Source organism: Leptonychotes weddellii, chromosome 7 (assembly GCF_054177405.1).
Source record: "Leptonychotes weddellii isolate Sample4059 chromosome 7, ASM5417740v2, whole genome shotgun sequence".
Taxonomy (NCBI): domain Eukaryota; kingdom Metazoa; phylum Chordata; class Mammalia; order Carnivora; family Phocidae; genus Leptonychotes; species Leptonychotes weddellii.
Window position 1 is genome coordinate 117717827 of NC_138375.1, and position 21108 is coordinate 117738934.

Below are 21108 nucleotides of genomic sequence, written 5' to 3' on the forward strand. Positions count from 1 at the left end.
GCTTGGAAAGTTCTCAGCCATATTTCTTTAAATAGGCTTTCTGCCTCCTTCTGTGTCTCTTCCCCTTGTGGAATTCCAGTCGGATATTTGGGTTTTTTGGTGCTTCCATGGACCACGTAGGCTTCTTTCACTCCTGTTCATTCTTTTTTTTCCCCCCCTCAAACTGGGTTACTTCAGAGTTCCTATTCTTTCTCTCACTGATTCTCTCTTCTTTCATCTACTCTGATGTTGATGGTCTCTGTGACATTTTATTTTATTCTGTTCATTGAGTTCTTTAGTTCCAAAATATCCGTAAGGTTCTTTTTTGTGATTTTTGTATCTTTGTTGAATTTCTCGTTTTGATCATGTATTGTTTTCCTGTTTTCATTGAATTATCTTTCTGAATTTTCTTGTAGCTCATTGAATTTCATTAAAACAGCTATTTTGAATTCTTTATCAGGTAAACTGTAGATCTCCATGTCTTCGGGTTTGGTTACTAGAGGATTATTGTGAACTTTGGTGATGTCATGGTTCCCTGATTTGTTTTTGTTCTTGTTTTTTTCATTTAAAGTAGCAGTCACCCCCTCCCAGTTTTTACTAGCAGTCTTTAGAGTGAGCAGGGTGGGGCGGGGGGGTGGGGAACCTTTAGCAGTCTTGCTATAGATTCTAAGACTTTCTTGGATATTGCATGGATATACCTGCTCCATGCTTTTTCTTTTTTCTTTTTTTTTTTTTAAGATTTTATTTGACACAGAAAGCGTGTGCACACAGGGAGGGGGAGCTGCCAGCAGAGGCAGAGGGAGAAGCAAGGCTCCCTGCCCCACACAGGGCTCGACCCCAGGACCCTGGGATCATGACCTGAGCAAAAGGCAGACGCTTAACAGACTGAGCCACCCAGGTGCCCCTCCGTCTTGTGAGAGGATTCTAAAGTTTATCTTCTCTGTATCCTCCAATATACCCTGTCATCTGCTGATGGCTTCTCTTCTGTTTTCCTGAAGGTGGTGCTACAGTTCAAGTTTGTGGTTTCTCCTTTGCCCACAGACTCTATCCCATTTTCTGTGTTCCTTCTTTACCAGAGCTTGTTCTCAGGACCTTGGACAAGGAGCCAGCAGCAGAGTGGAAGAGGGATGTGGGGGTATGCGTTGGGTGCATGGTGCAGTGCAGGTGCCAGTGGGTCATTTGGGGGTATCTGCAGGTGAGAGATGAGATGTTCCCTGTGGCCCCTGGTCTGACTCCTGTTGGAGTCCACAAGCAATCAGCAGGATCTACGTTCCTTTAATGTCCTCCAGGAATCTTATATGCTATGCTCCAGTTCTGCTCCCTCACCCCTGTCATGGAGCTCCCACTTTAATGGATGTTCTGGATCTGAATGATACAAGAGTGAAGTTAGCGTCTTTGATAGCATCCTACGCAATTAGGGAAACCAGGCATGTACTTACCAGTTCTCCTTCTCCTCTGTGGGAGAAATCACCAGCTGTCTAGTTTAGCTTTCAACTGTGCTGCCTTTGGGGAGACGTGATGCCAGCAAAATCAAACTATTTACCTACTTAAGTGCATCCAAACTCTATTTTGTTGTTGTTTTGTTTTAGTCCAGCCGAGTGCTAGAACTTTTCTTCTGGAAATCTGGACTTCCACAAATGCTCTCTTTTCTTTAGGTGACTAAGTCCTTGTTCTGCAGGCATTCCCAGATCACAGTCAATAGGGGTAAGAACCACTTAACAGTCTCCTGTAGGTTCCAGAACCAGTACCGAAGTTATCTGCCTAATACCCAATATACTTAGAGGCAAGGCTTTTTTTTCCCCATGCCCCTTGGCATGTGGTGCTGGGTCCCACAGCTTCCACAGAGGCACTGTTGTTCATGGATAGATGCTAGATTTGTGTTGTTGGGATGGGGGGGGCGGTAAAAACAAGAGATGTCTTAGGCTGCCATGATGCTAACATCACTCTCTCTAATCAAATCTTGGTTGAAATTTGTCATCTAGTCATTTCATGAAGAAGGTCTTGTAGAAATTCTATTTGCTGAATGTATCCAAAATGTCTATTTTTGTCTGGGAACTTCAGTGACACTTTAGCTTTAAAATTCTTGTCTCATGGGTTATTTCTTGGTAACTTCCTAGACATTGGCTCCATAACTAGCATTTTATGTAGCTGCAAATTTCTGAGATTATTCCGCATATCCTGTCTTTGTCTCTGAAGTCATTTACCTTTACATCTGTGTTTCTACATCTCTTCAGTTCTATATCTAGCTCTCTAGAACTGTGGTGCCTATTCACTCTGTAGATTGATTTGTTTCTGTAGTTTTCTCAAGTTCTACCTTTGAATAGTTTTTCAGTTCCATTGTTTTTCCTTCTTCGAGGATACCAGTTATTGAACATTTTTTATCTCTTTTGTCTTTCATATCCATTATTTTCTCTCTAATCCTTTTTAGCTCTGTCCATTTCCGTTGACTGCTTTTGTGAATCCTCCCCTCAACATCACTTGCACCAGGTTGTAGCAGTGTCTTTTTCTTTTTTTTCTTTTTTAGGTTCCAAGGTAGCCTTCATTTCTGTGTTGGTTTTGTATTCCATTTCTTTTCTGAACTTTACTAGTTAACTTCTTTTTATCAACTTCTCCTACTGTATTTTCCTTAAGCTCTTTATATCACTCCATTAAGCTATTTATTTATTTTACAAATTCATTTGAAATCATGGCTAGGTCATTGATTAGTCCCAGTTTTTATTTGATTGGTGGCAACATTTTTCTTTGTATTCCTTGTTTTTCCTTGTAGCAGCTTATTATAGATTCTGTGTTTATTTTTTTCTTTTTGAATGACATGAGTTTTCCTGTACCAAGTGTTTGCAGGAGGTTCATTTGAGAGAGGATCTAGGGCATTATTCCAGGCTAGCAGGAATTGAGCTTGAATGTGAATTGTTTACCCTATTTCTTTCCACCACATGGAGATGGGCAGCTTTAGTGCTGCTTACCACTCAGAGTTTCTACCTTCTATCTGGTCTGTTAAACTGCTTCTCATCAAGATATTGTATCACTCTGTGTACTTTCTGTGGCACTCCTTGGTAAAGAACATGGTCCAGCCCCCGCCTAATTCTATCAGCCTGTAGATTGCTTTGTGTTTTTTCAAATAGGGGGTTGGTGTTCTTGTCTTCAGGGTGAGTTACCTGCTTTGGAGAACTTGACCAGCTTTCATTGAGACCTTCAGCTACAGACATTCTTTTCCAGCATTTGCCATTCTCCTATTTGACCTTGGCTATTTTGGGGCAACCTTTTAATGTGTTTAGGAGTTACAGATATCTCTTAGTTGAACTGGAGGTGAAATTTGTATTTCTATTACTCATTCGGTCATTTGGGATGATTTCTGAGAGGCAAAGGGAACAAAGATATCTTGACTTCACACCTTAAAATCAGAAGTCAAGAGAACATTTTAAGTACAGTGGTGTCCCTAAAAGTCAGGTGGCTAAGTATAAAAGAAGGATTAACTGGAAGGAAAATTGAGGCATTATATATGCACTATTCATGTGGGAGTCTGCCTGGGGGGTGGGTGGTAGTATAGACAAAAAAGGATAGGGAGGAGCTGCAGCCTAATGGGCATGCATGTTTTTCAAGCTCAGGCTGAGTTTAAAATCCTGTAGAAAGAAGACAGTGTATATATGGAGGCCTTGGGGGAACAGGATTAGAACCTAGGGAAGTATTTGAATCAGGGATATGAAAAAACAAAATCTCAGGAAGAGAAGGCTACCTCAGCCCTAGAACTTGCCTCAATTATTATAGCATTTGTGTTCAGCATTAGTTAAACCTCTTTCAAATAGATAATGTCTCCATAAAGTTATTTCTAAGTACAACAAACAAAAACATTGTGATATTTGAAGGTTTTTTTTTTATTTACGTTAAATGTCTCTTTTATGGAAATACTATGTTTGTCTCATACATGCAAGCTGTAAAATAAAGGCTACAGGTATACAGGCAAGTAATATATATATATAGTTCTCTGAAAGCAGTTTTCCTTATTGTCAGATCAAAGAGTCCCTTTTATTTATTTTTTTTTATGGTTCTGCTCTGTTCATTTCAACACATTAAAAATATGTCTCTACTTATTTTAGCTGTATTATAGGAGCTTGGTGTATACGCTTTATTGCCCTGAGTCTTCTCTCTCTTCCAAGTCCCTTATTAATGTTTTTATTCTCATCTTTGGCAGTGGCTTGAACCTGGCATCTGTAGCACGACTCAGAGGTACTTGGGAAAAATTACCAAGCAAGTATGAGAAACACCTCCAAGATCTACAAGACCTTTTTGATCCATCTAGAAACATGGCAAAATATAGAAATATTCTTAGTAGTCAAAGCATGCAGCCTCCAATTATTCCACTCTTCCCTGTTGTCAAGAAAGATATGACATTTCTACATGAAGGTATTTAAAAGTTACTTGAAAATTAGCATGTTTAGCTTCATGTTTTGACAGAATTGTGATTTATTATATTTAATGTATTTTTCAGCCTTTTATGTCACTAAAGCTTTACCTAATTATAAATGCAGCAACTTTTATAAATCAAAACTCACATTATTGACAGAAACAAATTTAGGTGTTTACCCTGTGCATTCAAACATAGATTTCACTTACACCCAGATCAGACTGTTTGATCATATTTGTTATCTTGTTTAGTAACATTTTTCCTTCCAACTTTGTTTTTAAATTAATAACTCATGGAAAACTGCCTAAAACCAGTGAACAATTAAATGAATTAAGACAGAGCAAACACCCATGTAACCAACACCCTGGCCGAAACCAAAATGCCCCTTTCTAATTACCACCCTCATTCTCTTCCCCAAAAGTAATGACTGTCCTGACTCCTAATACTGGGATTTAGTTTTATCTGTTGTTGAATTTTATATAAATGGAATTATAGAGTGTATGTCTTGGTTTGGTTTTGGTTTTTGGCTTACATTAGTCAACATTAGATTTGTGAGATTTTTTCCATGTTTTTGACTATAGCTGCACTTGACTTTCAAAACTAGTGTTCTGTTACCTGAATGCAGTACAGTGGATTTTTCCATTGTCCTGATAAGCATTCGATAGTTTTCCACTGTTCACCTATTATGCATAATGCTGCCTTGAGTATTCATATCATTCAAAGTGGCGTTTATGGATCTGATATTCATATAATCAACTTTAGAAAAGAGTTGGCATTATGTACGTAAGTAAGTGCAACACTGGCAGTGTTACTAGAGCTCATTGTTCCTTGTCAACACCTGGTAAATTCAGCCTTCTTCTTTTTACCCAGTTCAGTAGTGGTGTGGTTTAATTTGCATTTCTCTAATTACTAATGAGATTGAGCACCCTTTTATATATTTATGTGGGGTTTTTTTGCTCAATTATCAGTTCAGGTTTCTTGTGTATTCTTTTTATCAGGTTGTCTGTTTTGTTTAATATATTTTTAAGTATTTCTTACAAATCCTGGGTATAATATGACTTACCTTTTGAGTCTCTTAAGGTTATCTTTTGATGAACAGCACGTTCTTAGCTTTAAACGCCTAACTTAGTGATCTTTTACCATGTTTAATCTACAATCTTCCTGAATTAATTTTTGTGTATGGTATTCTAGTAAAGTAACTTACTAACTATATACTGTTTTACTATTTTTCTCATGTTACACTAGACATTATAATTGGTATTAGGTTAATATTCATCAGTACTTTTCGGTGTATCGGACAATGCAGAGAACTTAGATTATTTAAATTCCATTTATTCACATCCCAGTTTATATGCAGTTGTTGTCATGCCTTGAACTCCCACATGATACTATCATTTAGTAAGGTCAGTATTTAGATGATGTTGTTACTGTTTTTATTCCTTTCTGCATTTCAACACTTCCATGTAGTTGGGGTTTTTTCCTTGCTATAACACTATTTATTATTTATTTAAGTGCCGGTCTGCTGATGATGAAATATCTTAATTTCGTTTATCTCAAAATGTCTTCATATTCTTTTTTTTTTTTTTTAAGATTTTATTTATTTATTTGACAGAGAGAGACACAGTGAGAGAGAGAACACAAGCAGGGGGAGTGGGAGAGGGAGAAGCAGGCCTCCCGCAGAACAGGGAATGCGATGCGGGGCTCGGTCCCAGGACCCTGGGATTATGACCTGAGCCGAAGGCGGATGCTTAACAACTGAGCCACCCAGGCGCCCCTTCATATTCATTTTTAAGGCATAATTTTGGTTGGCATTTGTCTTCTTTGAACATTTTAAGAGACTATTCCATTGTGTCCTGGCTTTCATTGTTGATATTGAGACATCACTTGTCAGTCTTCCTTGCTGTGCCTGTGACTGTATTTTGCGCTTTTCCCAAAAGCTGCCATATAATTTTGTCTCTTTTTTCCTCTAGTTCGGCTATGGTGTAACTAGGTGTGGCGTTTTGGGTTTTGTTTGTTTTAGTCCTGATTTGTTTGTAAGATGTCTTGAAAACTGTGTTTTGATATTTTTCATGAGTTCTGAAAATTCTCATTCATTTTATCTTCAAATTTTTTACCTTTCCTCTTCGAACCTCTACTTTAGGGATTTTGATTTCACCTTTGTTAGACCTGATGACTTCCTCTGTTGTCTCATACCCTCTTTTCTCTGTTTCTCACCTTTTTGTCTTACCAGGCTTCATTCTGGATATTTTCTTCCAGTTTATCAATTCTTTCTTCAACTATGTGTTTTTACTGTTAAATATATCAGTGAGTTCCTACTTCCAGTTGTTGTGTTAATGTGAGGTTTGTTTTGTTTTTTTTTTCCTTTTTGGTCAGGTTTATAATTTACATTTTTTTTTTTATCTTTATTATGTTCTCTGCCAAAGTTCTCAGTGTTGTTTTCTGTATCTTTGCACATATTCAACTTGGTTATTTTAAAGTCTGTGTCTAATAACTCCATCCTTTGTGGGTCCCTTTCTGTTGTCTTTTTCTCCACCTGCATTTAATTCATGTCTTTTCTCCTGATAAGCCCTGGTTATTTTTGGTCAAATGTATGTTGTGTATAAAAAATTACAGAAATAATCTGAGATTTTGGATGATGTCCCATTCCTCCAGAGAAATTAAAGCTTGCTTTTGCCAGACAGATAGGTGTGCTAGCAGTCCACAATCACCTTAATCCATTTTCACCTCTTGAGATAATTTAACACTGAACTTGTATCCTAGTCACATTTAGTTCATCCTTAATCCCAGAATAGCCCTTCAGGATCCCAACCCAAAGCATTGGGAGTTTACCAGGACTTAAGTTATTATCTTCTAACCTCATAAGTCAGAGTGGTACTACTTAGTTTTTTAGGCTCATCATCTGCCTTTTCTGAATCAGTAATGCCCCTAGGATCAAGTACTGGGAAATAGTAAACCTTCCCCAGATCTTCATTCCTCTTTGGAATCTTCACTGCCTCAATAGCTTTTTGATGCCCTAAAATCTTTGCTTTTTCTGTTTTTGCTCAAATTTTCTGATTATTCTCAGCAGAAGGGTTGTTGTAATTACCTAATCTTATTGCCCCCTCTTTCATAATCACTCCTTTTTCATAAGAAAATACTCTGATAGACCTCAAATATATTTTTCTGACTTGCTCCCTCAAAACAGGTTTGTGTGACTTGAAAGTATTTTTGGTGATTATTTTGTTTCCACCTCACATGTTGAAGCCCTGAACAACTCATATGTTCAATGTATAGGTTCTGTTTACTATGAGGAAGGAGAACATGCTGTGTTTCAGACCCAGTAGGTTCTCAAACTTGTCTTTAGGGACTTGGGAGTTCCACAGAGGCATCTCAGGGGCTACCACAGTAGATAAGTGCGGTCACACTAACTATTCAAGACAGGCATGAAAAAGAAACACTACTATAGACAATCACTTACATTTTTTTGCCTTGTAGTCTGAACTTAGCCATCAGATGGGCTAAGTTTGGTTTCATACCTGCTCTCTTCAAAGAAAAGTAGACCATTTTGAAAGTTGTGTGAATTTTTCCTAAGAGTCCAATTATCAGAATAGAAATAAAAATTTTGGAACTTTTAGGCAAGCAAATTTGTGTCGGTTGATGAAAGTAAGAATTGTGAATTCAGATTTTGGAAAAAGGTGAATGGCAGGCTAGAAAGTATTTCCTCTGTGAGCCAGCCACCTCTTAATTTTAACTAATAATTGTGATTTGGGAAAACATACTTACCCTTCCTTAATCCCTCCACTAGAACCGTCCCTTTTCTTAAGAAGAGTCATAAGTTTTCAGGGGATATCTTTTACTTGATAAATGTTGACAACTCATTTAACAATTTTTAAAACCATTTTTAAATCAAAGAAAACTTACTGTATTAAAACTTACTGGATTAATTAAGCCCATAGGTCAGTCTTTATGACCCCTGGCTAAAACCTGAGTTTTCAGGTGCTATACCCTGCTGCCTAAAAGGGCAGATGCAGGTACCTGCCTGAGAGTGAGCTGAGCATCTAGAGAGTAAGATTTAAGGAAGAGCACATTTTACAGGTGTGCCTATAATAACACCTTGAAATTGGTTTCAGAAGCTATGTAGCTTATTTATAATCACTGCTCCCATAGGAATAGAATTCCTTCCAGTAGCTCATTACCTGGGAGCAGAGTTGAATCGTATATATACGCTTCTTAAAAATAGAAGTGGCGGGGCACCTCGGTTGCTCAGTCAGTTGATGGTCCCGACTCTTGATTTCAGCTCAGGTCATGATCTTAAGGTTGTGGGATCCAGCCCCGAGTCAGGCTCAGTGCTGGGCATGGAGCCTGCTTGAGATTCTCACTCTCCCTCTGTCCCTCCCACCCCCCCCGCCCTTAAAACAAAACAAAAAACAAGAAAACAGAAGTGGCAGTTTGATAAGGTTCTTTTTTTTTTTTTTTTTTTAAAGATTTATTTATTTGACAGAAAGAGACACAGCGAGAGAAGGAACACAAGCAGGGGGAGTGGGAGAGGGAGAAGCAGGCTTCCTGCTGAGCAGGGAGCCCAATGCGGGGCTCGATCCCAGGGTCCTGGGATCATGACCTGAGCCGAAGGCAGACGCTTAACGACTGAGCCACCCAGGCGCCCCGATAAAGAAGGTTCTGATTTGTGCTCCCAAGAGAAACTTGACTTCTGCTACCTTTATATAGGTATTTTAATATTGAGAACCAAAGAATTGCTTTTATTTCATAGGAAATGACTCCAAAGTAGATGGTTTAGTGAATTTTGAGAAGCTAAGAATGATTGCCAAGGAAATCCGGCAAGTTGTTCGAATGACTTCTGCTAACATGGACCCAGCTATGATGTTTCGACAGAGGTATGGCATTGAAGTGTGTAAAAGTGTTAGATCAAGTGATATCATCAAGTGATACAGCAACAATAGTTACCATTTATTAACCATCTCCCATTTGTTATACACTGTGTGACATGCTTTACACAGGTCAGTCACAAGTAATAATTTGTCATGGTACCCCTTAAAGGTAGGTGGTATGGGGTTTCCTTTTACATTTGAAAAAAATGATGCTCAGAGCAGTTAGGTAACTTGACCAGTATTATGTACTTTGCTGAGATTTGAACCCTGGTTCTGTATTACTTTTTTGAGTATGTGGATAATTCTGTATTGTTATTGTTACATTCAATAACTAATAGAAGAAAATTGCTGACCCTTACTGAAGTTATCACAGAGGATGGATGCTTTAACTGGTTTTCAACCTAATTTATAAAGTATTAGTCTGCACATGTCTTTTATTTTTACTGAATATTTTTAAGTTCTATTTCTCTTTAAGTCATACTTTATTCTTTTAAAATATATTCTTTTCCTCAAGCCATAGTACTACTGTATTTGTATGTAAGTACTTTAACAGAATTTAGAAAGCACAAATTTAAGCATGTTCCATCATTAATAGAAATGGAAGATGTTATTTGTATTCCATATTCACTTCTAAGAATGCTTTTTAAAATTTATTTTTAATATAATAACAAAGTCTTTCTCAGACTGTATAAAACTTACAGAAAGTATGTTGTCAAGCTGTTCTTAGTAATTTTTATAATTAGTATTTATACTAATTTATTTATTTAATTTTTTAAATTATAATCAGTATTTAATTATAATCAGTAAATAGATACTGGGGTTTTAATCTAGGCGACTTATCTTCTTCCGGGCCTATGTGTATAGCTTCAGTACATAAGACTTTTCAAAATGAAATATCAACAAAGGCAGGCATATTTCTTTTGGCTTAAAAAAATATGGTCTATGAAGGAAACAAAAACACTTGTTTCTTTAAAAGTCAGAGGTGGAGTTTTTGTAACTAAAGAATCAGTGTGTGTCTGGGTAGGTTTTTTGTTTTGTCTTATTTCAGTTACTGTTGGGGAAGGAGTCTTTGTTTTTGTAAGGAATTGATCCGATGGTTGCTGTAGTGTAGAGATCTTCAGAGTACGGACGAAGGGTTGTATCCCCTGTCCCCTTCCGTAGCCATCCCACTCTGCCCTTAAGAATCACTACGTGTAATGAGGTACCTTGTTGCTCAACAGTTTGGAAGCAGAAAACAGTTAAGAACCAGGGACCAAAGCAAACGTGGAGGAGGGTTTGTTGTTTGTTTGTTTAAGTTTTTGCTTTTGTTGCATGTTTCTGTCCAGTGGTCCCACCACTCCCTGTTGTCTTATGTGGACCTCCATTTTTATGTTAGCAGCCTTGTTCCTGAGACATAACGAATTTGTGCCCCTACCAGACCAGTAAATAATGAGTACCAGCTGTGATTCAAAAAAGAGCAAAGGAGGAAAAACCTAAGAAGGAAATTAGTAAACTTGGCTGTTTTCTGTGGAATGGCCTGGGTTAAGTAGAATATAGTATAGGGGAAAAGGAAACATTTATAATTAGATTGGACAAATAGAAATGGACTGAATTTTCCTGAATCTGTTTTGTCAGCCAGTACTGAAATGTACTCTTTCTTTAAGCAAATAATTGTCCATTTTGTGGTGTATATATCTAGTGTGGACAAAGTAACCTCTTTTATTCTAACAGTAATCAATTTGCTGACTGAAAAACAGAGTCTTGGGCCACCTGCAGCTGGAGCTTAGTGGGTGCAGGCCTGGCACACTGAGGCTGGCAGGGAGCAAAAATAAATAAAAATAAACAATCTTTATTTGGTCTAATTGGAGTATAAGGATATGCAGTATTTTATTATGATGGTGTAGTTTTACTTTAAGTTGATTTGCTGGTCAACATTTCTTGTAAAGTACTTGTCAGAGAAATTTCTGCCATTAGAAATGACATAAATCTTTATGTTCCTTGTAATTTCATCCTGTCACTTAAATGAGTGGCCCAAAAATCCTTTCAAAAAAAATTCAAAAATTCTCTTCTTTAAGTTTTCCTTCCCTAAAAACTTTAAATTCACAATTTATAGTAAGTACATGTTTTTTCTTAAGCTTCTTATTAACATAAGCCTATGATGTGGATTCGATATTAGAAATATAATTAACCTAAAAAAATATTTTAAAGAATATTGTGGGTTTGTTGGCCTTTGGTACATATCATAATTCATTTTACCCCTCTGCATTCCATTAAAGTCATTTTACTGTTAACTACCATTTTTTTCTTGGTAAAATTTTTCTGTTCTATTCTGTCTCCATAGTTTCTCTGACTCTCAACTGTTGTCTTTTTTCTGTGCTTTCCTATTCAAACCCATGCTTCAATGTTTGTGGCTCTTGCTTACAGGAAGAAGAGGTGGCGGAGTCTGGGGTAAGTGTAGAGATGAATGCAACTGAAATGAAGATTGTACGACTCTTAACATATACTGCATCCTGTTCATTAATGCACGCACATAAAATAGCATGCGTTCTATTAACCCTGTCAACCTACATTCCTGACAAATGCCTTTTGCTAACAAGGTGAAAGTAGTGATAGAACTAGCTTTTTTCCCCCCTTTTCTTTGCCATTGTTGATGTCCCCTAAGTCCCTTACAGATTTTAATTTAGCAGGGTCAGTTAAATGATGATGATGAAGTACATATTTGGTGTGCGCTTGCTATGTGCCATATATTATTCTAAGCACTTTAAATGAATTATTGAATTCTCCATCCACCCTGTGAGATAAATACTGTTATTCCCATGTTGCAGACGGGGAAGATAGACTGGTCTGAATTCTTAGAGCTCATTAATAGTGGATCGAGACCCAGGTAGTCTGATTCCAGAGTCCATGCCATTTTCTTATTCTCAAATGCCATATTTTGGGGTGCCTGGCTGGTTCAGTCAGTAGAGCATGTGACTCTTGATCTCACAGTCAGAGTTCAAGCCCCACATTGGCTGTGGAGCCTACTTTTAAAAAAAAGTTTCTCCAAAACCATATATTTTTTTTAATGTAATAATATAAAAATGGATGAAGTTTGTTTATAAAGGTTATGTTACAATTAGTTTTCCAATAAGAGGCAGCCCTTATCCAAACTATACTGTAAAATTTGGTTAGTAAATAATTGAAATAGAAGATGATTTTAATTCATCAGATCCACTAATACCGTGAGACATAATATAACATTTTTAATAAGAGACTCCCTTATCTCTCTTAAAACTGTAATACAATCAGGGGTGCCTAGCCAGCTCTGTCTGTAGAATATGCAACTCTTGATCTTGGAGTCATGAGGTCAAGCCCAAGTTGGGAGTAGAGTTGACTTTAAAAAAAAAAAACAACAACAAACAAACCCTAAAACAATCAGAAACTGCCACCTTTTTCTGTTCAGGTATGTTCAGATCTCTGCTTTTACATTGATATCTATTTAGAATCATAGAGTGTTTAGGACCTTATAAATCATCTATGTAGCCCTTTCATTTTTAGATGAAGAAAGAGGTGGTTTTTGTGAATGAAGGGTTTTGTTATTTTAAGACTAGAGTGCATCATGAAGTTAGTTGCTCTTATTACATGACAGAAGGATTTCTTGTGAGCCACTTAACTTGAACTAGAGTCTTGTCTTATTTGTGATCTTGTTTTCTGTTGAAGTTTGGTGAACTTGAATTTCCTTCTACGTTCTCCGTTCTCTTTGTGTTTCTCATGTGTTTTCTTCTGTATTCCACATTTATGTCTTGGTCTTTTCTGGTTCTTCTCACCGAAAATAGAAATTGGTTCCTGGCATTACTATTAGAAGAAGAATATCGGTCAGTACATCCTAGTGGGAATTTGGGGTGTTGAATGACTTAAGTAACATATTCATTGTTCAGTTTTAGGGTTGCATTGTATGATGCTTTTGCAGATGCTAAGTATTTTTATTCTTATATCATGGTGGTTTCTGTTTTGGACGTAGTTTAGAAGACATTTTATTGTCATTATTACAATGTTATTAGTTACTAGGATTTTGTATGTATCCTAGATTTGTAGACACCATTTTTTTTTTGATACCAGCGAAGGAAAAGTTATTAAAATATTTGTATTAAAATTTGCTCCTAGGAGGGCACATTCTGCATGGAGCACTGGGTGTTATGCACAAACAATGAATCATGGAACACTACATCTAAAACTAATGATGTAATGTATGGGGATAATATAAGAATAAAAAAATTAAAAAAAAAAATTTGCTCCTAAAAGTTGGCCCTTGGTTTTACTGCATTTATTTGAACCTAAGATATCTTCATTTGTTGGACACACCATTATTTGATGTACCACTAAGAAAAATTACTTCACTGCCTTCTTACCCCTGAATATTTTTTACTTTATTAAAAGAGCTCTTATGTAAACTTAGATATGTATTTTTATCACATAACACCCTTTTGCATCCATTAAAAGAAAAATGTGAGCAAATGAAATTGGTTTATTTAGATCTCAGACTTCTTCATATTTAGAATATGAGTCTTCCGAGTGACTAGTTTCTGGGAGTTTTTTTTCCCTGCACAGTATTCTCTTTTGTGCCATCAAGTGTGTTGGTAATGCATTATTTCTTAAAACAAGCCATTAAAGAAGTAAAAGCTGCTGGTGCTGGACTCATGGCTTGGGCTTGCAGATACTTAGAGCTAGCCTCCTTTTGACTGCTGCTTTGGGAATGTTGTTGAACTTGTCAGATTTACTCCCTTCTTAATAATCATTTGGTTACTGGAGATTGAAAGAGTAATTCACTAATGTCATTGGATTTTCTTCCCAACCATTCTGCAAGTTTTGAAGTTTCTGTGTGTGAAACTAGTGATAACCCTGTCACAGTTTCTGCCTGACCTGTAGCAATCAAAAGTTGATTTCAAACGTAAGGCACATTCTATTCCAAAGATCTTAAAATAGTGAAAGAAAAAAAATACTATAACACTTTAACAACTTTGGTTCACTTAATTTACCAAGAAAACACTAGGATTCTAGTGTCTGTTTTAAATAGTATGTGAGCACTGAAGAACAAATTGTTCTGTGGTTGTGGTCTATTTAGAATATTTGGGAATAAAAATGAGGGTAATTTAGAAAACCCATAGATAGCTTTATTATTTTGGAATGGGAACTTCATTTAGAATAAAAATCATTTAAGAACCTTGCATTTCTAGCCTAATTAGAAAGGACAAATAACATTGCATTTCCTATTTTGCATTGGTTCTCGATGTGGTCATTCTAGAGTAAGGTGTGCCAAAAAGAGGAGAGTTGGGAGAAGCGTTAGCTTGTTTGGATCGTAGTTATTTCTACCTGGCTTGCAGTTCCCTCACAGAGGCATTGCAAGGAAAGGTCCCAAGTCCCAGATAGTCAGTCCTAGAACCACATATTGCTTAATCCATTTGTGTGTGAATGGAAGATTGAGTAGCTTTCTGTTGTACTTCTGGTCTCTAACTATATTGAATTGAGTATAAATGCTTATTTTTCCTGTCGGTTGTTCTTTTTGAATTTTGGCCAAGATCTGCTTACTGGTAAAATTGGCTAGCGTACTCAGAGCAGGCCTGCTATAGACAGGAATGGTGATGGCTATGGTATGCTCAAAGCAGCACAAACAAGCAGAGCTGCTCTAGAAACTCCTGGTGCAGGGATCTGGCTGGGGATGCACTTGTGACACAGGCTCTTGCCATATATCTTCAGAGTGCGGATGGCCTCGGGGCCAGTTTACTTGTCACAGTTTTGCCGTGGGTTGCGTAGGCACAAACATAGATCTGATGGAATTCGTTGCTTTGGGTGGGGAAGGGGGAGATTGTTATCTTGTTCTTTTGAATTCTACACTTTGCCGAATCTTAAAACTCAGGACATAGCCATGTGTGCCATATTACTTTGCATTAATGCTCTTCATCTTTTAACTCATTTGCATCAGCATGCAATAGCATTAACAGAACAAAATTCTTTTAATCTTCAGTCTGCCATGTGTAATTCTCATCTTTACTGCCCCTCATTGTGATCTCCATCTCCCTACAGGTCACTGAGTCAAGGCAGCACAAACTCGAACATGCTGGATGTTCAGGGAGGTGCACACAAAAAAAGGGCACGTCGCAGCTCTCTACTTAACGCCAAGAAGCTATATGAGGATGCCCAGATGGCAAGAAAAGTGAAGCAGTATCTTTCCAGTCTGGATGTAGACACAGATGAGGAAAAGTTTCAGATGATGTCATTGCAGTGGGAACCTGCCTATGGTACCTGTACGTACAAGGTTTCGCTTAATGTAAAAGAGAACAGAATAGAAGTTTATTTCTCTAGAGTTAAGCTGAAGTCCCGTGAAAATTAACTTTCACTCACAAAAGATTTCTGATATACCCCAAGCATCAAGTGATCTCTTAACCAGATACTGAATACCATCCATTCTTAATGATTACTCTGTGGAGGAAATCGAGAGATAAAGAGTTCTTCTTTAAAAATCATTATAAAGTCTTCTTATAAAAACTGGAACATTATAGAGGAGCCCTTCTGTTTGAGAACATTTTTACCTTCACCCCTAAATGAAGAATAAAAATAAGTGAAATTTTTACCTTTTTTAAATCTCACAGATGATATAACTTACCAGCTAGAAAATCCAAGAAATTTAATTAAAACCCTTAGAGAGGGTCGCCTGGGTGACTCAGTCAGTTAAGCACCTGCCTTTGGCTCAGGTCATGAACCCAGGGTCCTGGGATCGAGCCCCACTTCGTGCTCCCTGCTCACTGGGGAGCCTGCTTCTCCCTCTCCTGCTCCCCCTGCTTGTGTGTGTGTGTGCTATCCCTCTCTCCCTCCCTCTCTCTCTCTCTCTCTCAAATAAATAAAATCTTTTTTTAAAAAAAGAAAAGAAACCCTCAGAGATCATAGGTGTCAGTAACTAAGGTAAGAAACAAGAAAAGTCAGGCACATTCTAATATTGATGTGATGGACAAAAGAAGAGCCTATTGTCAAAATTTTTTTTTTTTTTTTTTTTTTATTACGTGCAGGTTTCCCCCACTATTTCTAAGTAGAGCATTCCTATGAAACCTTTCGTAAGCCAAAATGACATAAAGGGAAGAAGCAATTACCATGAATTTAGATGAAAAAAAATTTGAGTGTTCCTAAGCCCCCCAAAATAACCTCTTTTAAGCTTTTCTGATACCTTAAGACATACCTAGCTAATGGATGCACGAAGTAAATCTAGATAAAGCACAGATGTGCACAGACCCAGTTGAAAGCTATGACGGTTTGATGCTCAGGTGCTGAATATAGTTTCTGGGAAAATAGCTTGTTGATTCTCCTCTGCGTGGTGTTCACACTGTGTCTATAAGCAAGAATCCTCTTTAAATTTCTTGTGGCTAGGGGCGCCTGGGTGGCTCAGTCGGTTAAGCGACTGCCTTCGGCTCACGTCATGGTCCCAGGGTCCTGGGATCGAGTCCCACATTGGGCTCCCTGCTCTGCGGGGAGTCTGCTTCTCCCTCTCCCACTCCCCTTGCTTGTGTTCCCTCTCTCGCTGTGTCTCTCTGTCAAATAAATAAATAAAATCTTTAAAAAAAAAAAATTTCTTGTGGCTAAAAAAAATGAAATCTTGCCATCTGCAACAACGTGGATGGAACTAGAGGGTATTATGCTAAGCGATATAAGTCAGTCAGAGAAAGACAATTATCATATGATCTCACTGATAGTGGAATTTGAGAAACAAGGCAGAGGATCATAGGGGAAGAGAGGAAAAAAATGAAACACGACAAAAAATGAAACCAGAGAGGGCGACAAACCATAAGACTCTTAATCTCAGGAAACAAACTGAGGGTTGCTGGAGTGGAGGGGGGTGGGAGGGATGGGGTGGCTGGGTGATGGACATTGGGGAGGGTATGTGCAATGGTGAGTGTGGTGAATGGTGTAAGACAGATGAATCACAGACAAGTACCCCTGAAACAAATAATGCATTATATGTTAATAAAAAAAAAAATTTCTTGTGGCTAGTGAAAACTGGTACTGACATAGGTGTTTCATAAAAGTGAAATGGCATAATGCAGACTTCTAAAAGCTGAGAATACCTGTACAAACAACAGAATATTACATGTGTCTGGGTCAAGGAAATGATGAGTTACAAAAGCAGAAATCAAAAGTGGTAAAAGACACTGTGTTGTGACAACCAAAAAAGATGATTAAATCATAAGTGGATGTTATTTTATGCATATATATAATTAAATGTTATGCCAATAAAAATTCCAATAGGATGTCTAGAACTTGATAAACTATTGACAGAAGATAGTTGGGGGAGGTTCACATTTTCTGTTTCTGTATTCCTAATTGATAGGAGGAAATGATAGTCATCATGGGCTGACCCAGAGTAGAAAAGAGAAAGTGTATATAAAACCACATACTGATTTAAAAATTTCAGATATGACAGTGGATTTTAAAGTACAAAGTAACAAGTATTTGGTAAATGTTATTATAAAAACAATACCTTGGACATTTCTACCCATAGGAATAGAGTATGATGGAACAAACACCTTCTATAAAGGATGAAGACAGAGTTTGAGTGTCATTTATTACTTTTTGAGCAAGGTTCTCTTCATTCTAGATCTCCCGTTTGCCCAAGCGTGTAAAACTTAAGGATTGACAGTATGTTTTATCTCTGTGATTCTACGTCAATCCTATTAAATTAGGAGAAAGAAATAATAAAACCTAATAATCATTTAGAGCTTTCTATATACAGCAACCATGCTAGGCACTTCACAGACATTGCTATTTACTCCTTACAGCTACCTGTCAGGTGTCCAGTATTGGGGTTGTTATTCCTTTGAGATAATGCACCCAAAAATCTGTTTATATAAAGATGTTGCAGAATGTATTCTGATGAAAAAGAAATCATGCAGATACTAAAATGCTCGAGAATAGTCAAGCATACTGTTTCCTTATCAATACAAGGAATAGTACATGGCCATTAAAAATAGTAGACATGTAGACTTTGAAGGTATCTAGGAAAATTTTTTACTACCTGTGACTTACTAAGAATAGTGTCAGCCATGTGAAAATGGTACATGTAAGGAGTAAAGACTGAAAAAGTGTACAGAATCTTAAGATTTATTCATGTTTTACGGTTCAAAGCCCATATACATAATTAATTTATTAAAGTACTCTGACCCTGCTTTGCGTGATCATTGAAATTATTGTTCCCCAAGTAACTTAACATAGACCCTCATCATCTTACAGTTATGGAACACAGTTTAACCTTTCATCAGACAAAAGCAGAAATAATGTTTATTTTATCTTTTGTTTTCATTATATGCTTTTTTTATTTCCTAAATCTGATTTGGGATATTCAAGAGCATAAAAATCTCTTCTATGCCTGGCTCATTGTTAAAATGTGGGGCCCAGAACGATTCCACATACCTACTCTGCATCCATTCTCTCTCTCGTCCTCCCTCCCTCACACACACACCTGCATACTTTTCTTACACTCATCTAGACTTACCTGCCTTTTCTTACAACACTAAATGGTGTCCTTTACCACATATTTAATACTGATTTAAAACGAGTAAATCTGTAGGACTTGCTTTAAGTTTTGTGAGTTTAATTCAGTGTGTATTCCTTTGATTTGAGTCTTTACTTGATTTCTGTTGCATAAATGATTTTTAAGCATATAAATATTTTTATTTTTAATCATTTTTCAAATGATTTTTAAATCCCAAGCCTATACAGTAGTTGATTGCTGAGAAAAATTTTAGAATTTTGTTCTTCCTAATAAATCAGTATTTATTTGGCTGGGTTTGGGCAGTCATCTGTATTTAAAGTGGTCTCTTGGGTTTTTTTCCTTGTACTACAGCAGTTAAAATAAGATGTCGGTTGAGAATTGATTAGTATTAAGAGAAAGGGGAAGGTGTGTTTCATGGCTTGAACCCAAAGGTGAGATAATTGCCTGGATTCAAGCAGTTGAGGAGTCACTGCACATTATTGCACAGGAGTCCCTTTGTTTTGACTTCTGGGATGTTTCCTAATTCTTAACACTCAAAATACACTCTAGGCCCTCATGATAAAAGCATGGTAGATAACTATTATAGCTGTGCTGGGACTGGTTAAACGTGCTAATTTGGCTTTTATCTTGATGTTAAAAACAAATACATCATGGAGTACTGAGACTGGACATGTGTTGAAACCACCCTGAATAACTGAAGAATTAAAAGTTCTTTCCTCTGGACTACCGTATTGATTTTATACAAAGGCGGCAGCTTTTTGTTTCTTAAGTCAGAGTTCTCCGTTTTTAATTCTGACATTTATTGTCAAATACTCTAACCATGAATTTATAAAACAGTTCTCTGGTATTCCTGTATATAACTATTGAAACAATTTCACTTGCTCAGCAAATACCCATAGTGGTGAGCAAGATATGCAATCCTTACTCTCATGTTAGTTAAGAGCCTGGTTAGGGGGACACATTAATTGATGAATCGCACAGGTGATTGAATTGTTAAAATTATCAGTGCTGTGGGGGCGCCTCGGTGGCTCAGTCGTTAAGCGTCTGCCTTCGGCTCAGGTCATGATCCCAGGGTCCTGGGATCAAGCCCCGCATCGGGCTCCCTGCTCCGTGGGAAGCCTGCTTCTCCCTCTCCCACTCCCGCTGCTTGTGTTCCCTCTCTCACTGTATCTCTCTCTGTCAAATAAATAAAATCTTAAAAAAAAAAAAAAAAAATTATCAGTGCCGTGGGAAGAAAAGTTACAGGATGACTTGAGAAAATAAGGGATCTCATCTAGTTGCTGCAGAGTGTGTGGTATTAAGGAGGCAATATTGGCCTGATGCTAATCTTGCAGGACCTAATAGGCCATAATACTTACATGAAGTTATTATACTTACAGGAAGATTAATCTGTTGTGTGTTTTGTATTAAAAAATACATGGTTTTAATGCAATTATTTATTATTGTCACTGGTAATAACCTTGCCTTAAAAAGCACACAGTTACATATTTCTTACTCTCTTCTATTAGTGACCAAGAATTTAAGTGAGAAAAGATCAGCCAAATCATCAGAAATGTCTCCAGTGCCTATGAGATCGGCAGGCCAAACAGCTAAAGCACATTTGCATCAGCCCCACAGAGTAAGCCAGGTGCTGCAAGTGCCAGCTGTTAATTTGCACCCAATCAGGAAGAAGGGACAAGCCAAAGACCCTGCCGCATTGAGTGAGTATTCACAATTATTAGTGCATCGATTTAATTAAAATCTCCAGGGAAGTTAGACTGAAAAATCATTGCAAATGTAAATGCTCAGAAGATGAGCTAGTGTAGTTTGTATAATTTAATCATCACTCATGAATTTAAAAAGGTTTCAGTTTGCGTGTAGGTATGTGTTGACAGCATACATATTTTAAATGCTGGTATTGGAATTTCTGTAGTCACATCAAAAAAGCACTACACTGAGGTACCAAGAGTTTACTGCATTCAGAGGTGCATGACACAGTTATCTAATGTACATGCGCCCTATGAGAATGAGGTTGCTTATTCTAAAAATGTATATTGTTTTTTCTTTAATGATCACTTCTGAAAAACTTAGGCGACAAGAAGAGATTGTAAAGTGTATAAAGAATAGCCTGTGTTTTTTTCCTGTCCCGCTGTTAGGTCATGTGGAAGGGAAGCTAGATTCAGTTTGGTTCCTAACATTATTACCTAGCCCATGTATTATATTTAGGACATACTTACTAGAAATCTGTGAATTTTTAATTATTTGATTTTGTTTTAGAGCCAGAGTTGAATAAGAAAGGGTCCCCGCCCTTGCCAGATTTTCATTCTGATGCTATAGACATACAAACCAGTAACTTAAGTATAATGTGTTTTTTTTTATGCCAGGGGTAT

At 37.2% G+C, this 21108-nt stretch overlaps 1 protein-coding gene across 9 annotated transcripts in view; it reads left to right on the plus strand.

The window, feature by feature from the left end:
* RAPGEF6 (Rap guanine nucleotide exchange factor 6) overlaps positions 1-21108 on the plus strand; it is a 194369-nt gene that overhangs the window by 156129 nt on the left and 17132 nt on the right. For 7 of the 9 annotated variants that reach the window (XM_006727876.3, XM_006727878.3, XM_081827107.1 and 4 more), the window contains 5 exons: positions 4169-4380; positions 9129-9252; positions 11650-11673; positions 15286-15506; positions 20248-20439. In XM_006727876.3, coding sequence (XP_006727939.2) covers positions 4169-4380; positions 9129-9252; positions 11650-11673; positions 15286-15506; positions 20248-20439 — 773 coding nt within the window. The remainder of the gene's footprint in view (positions 1-4168; positions 4381-9128; positions 9253-11649; positions 11674-15285; positions 15507-20247; positions 20440-21108) is intronic. The other 2 variants (XM_006727877.3, XM_031034683.2) reach the window with 1 other exon arrangement.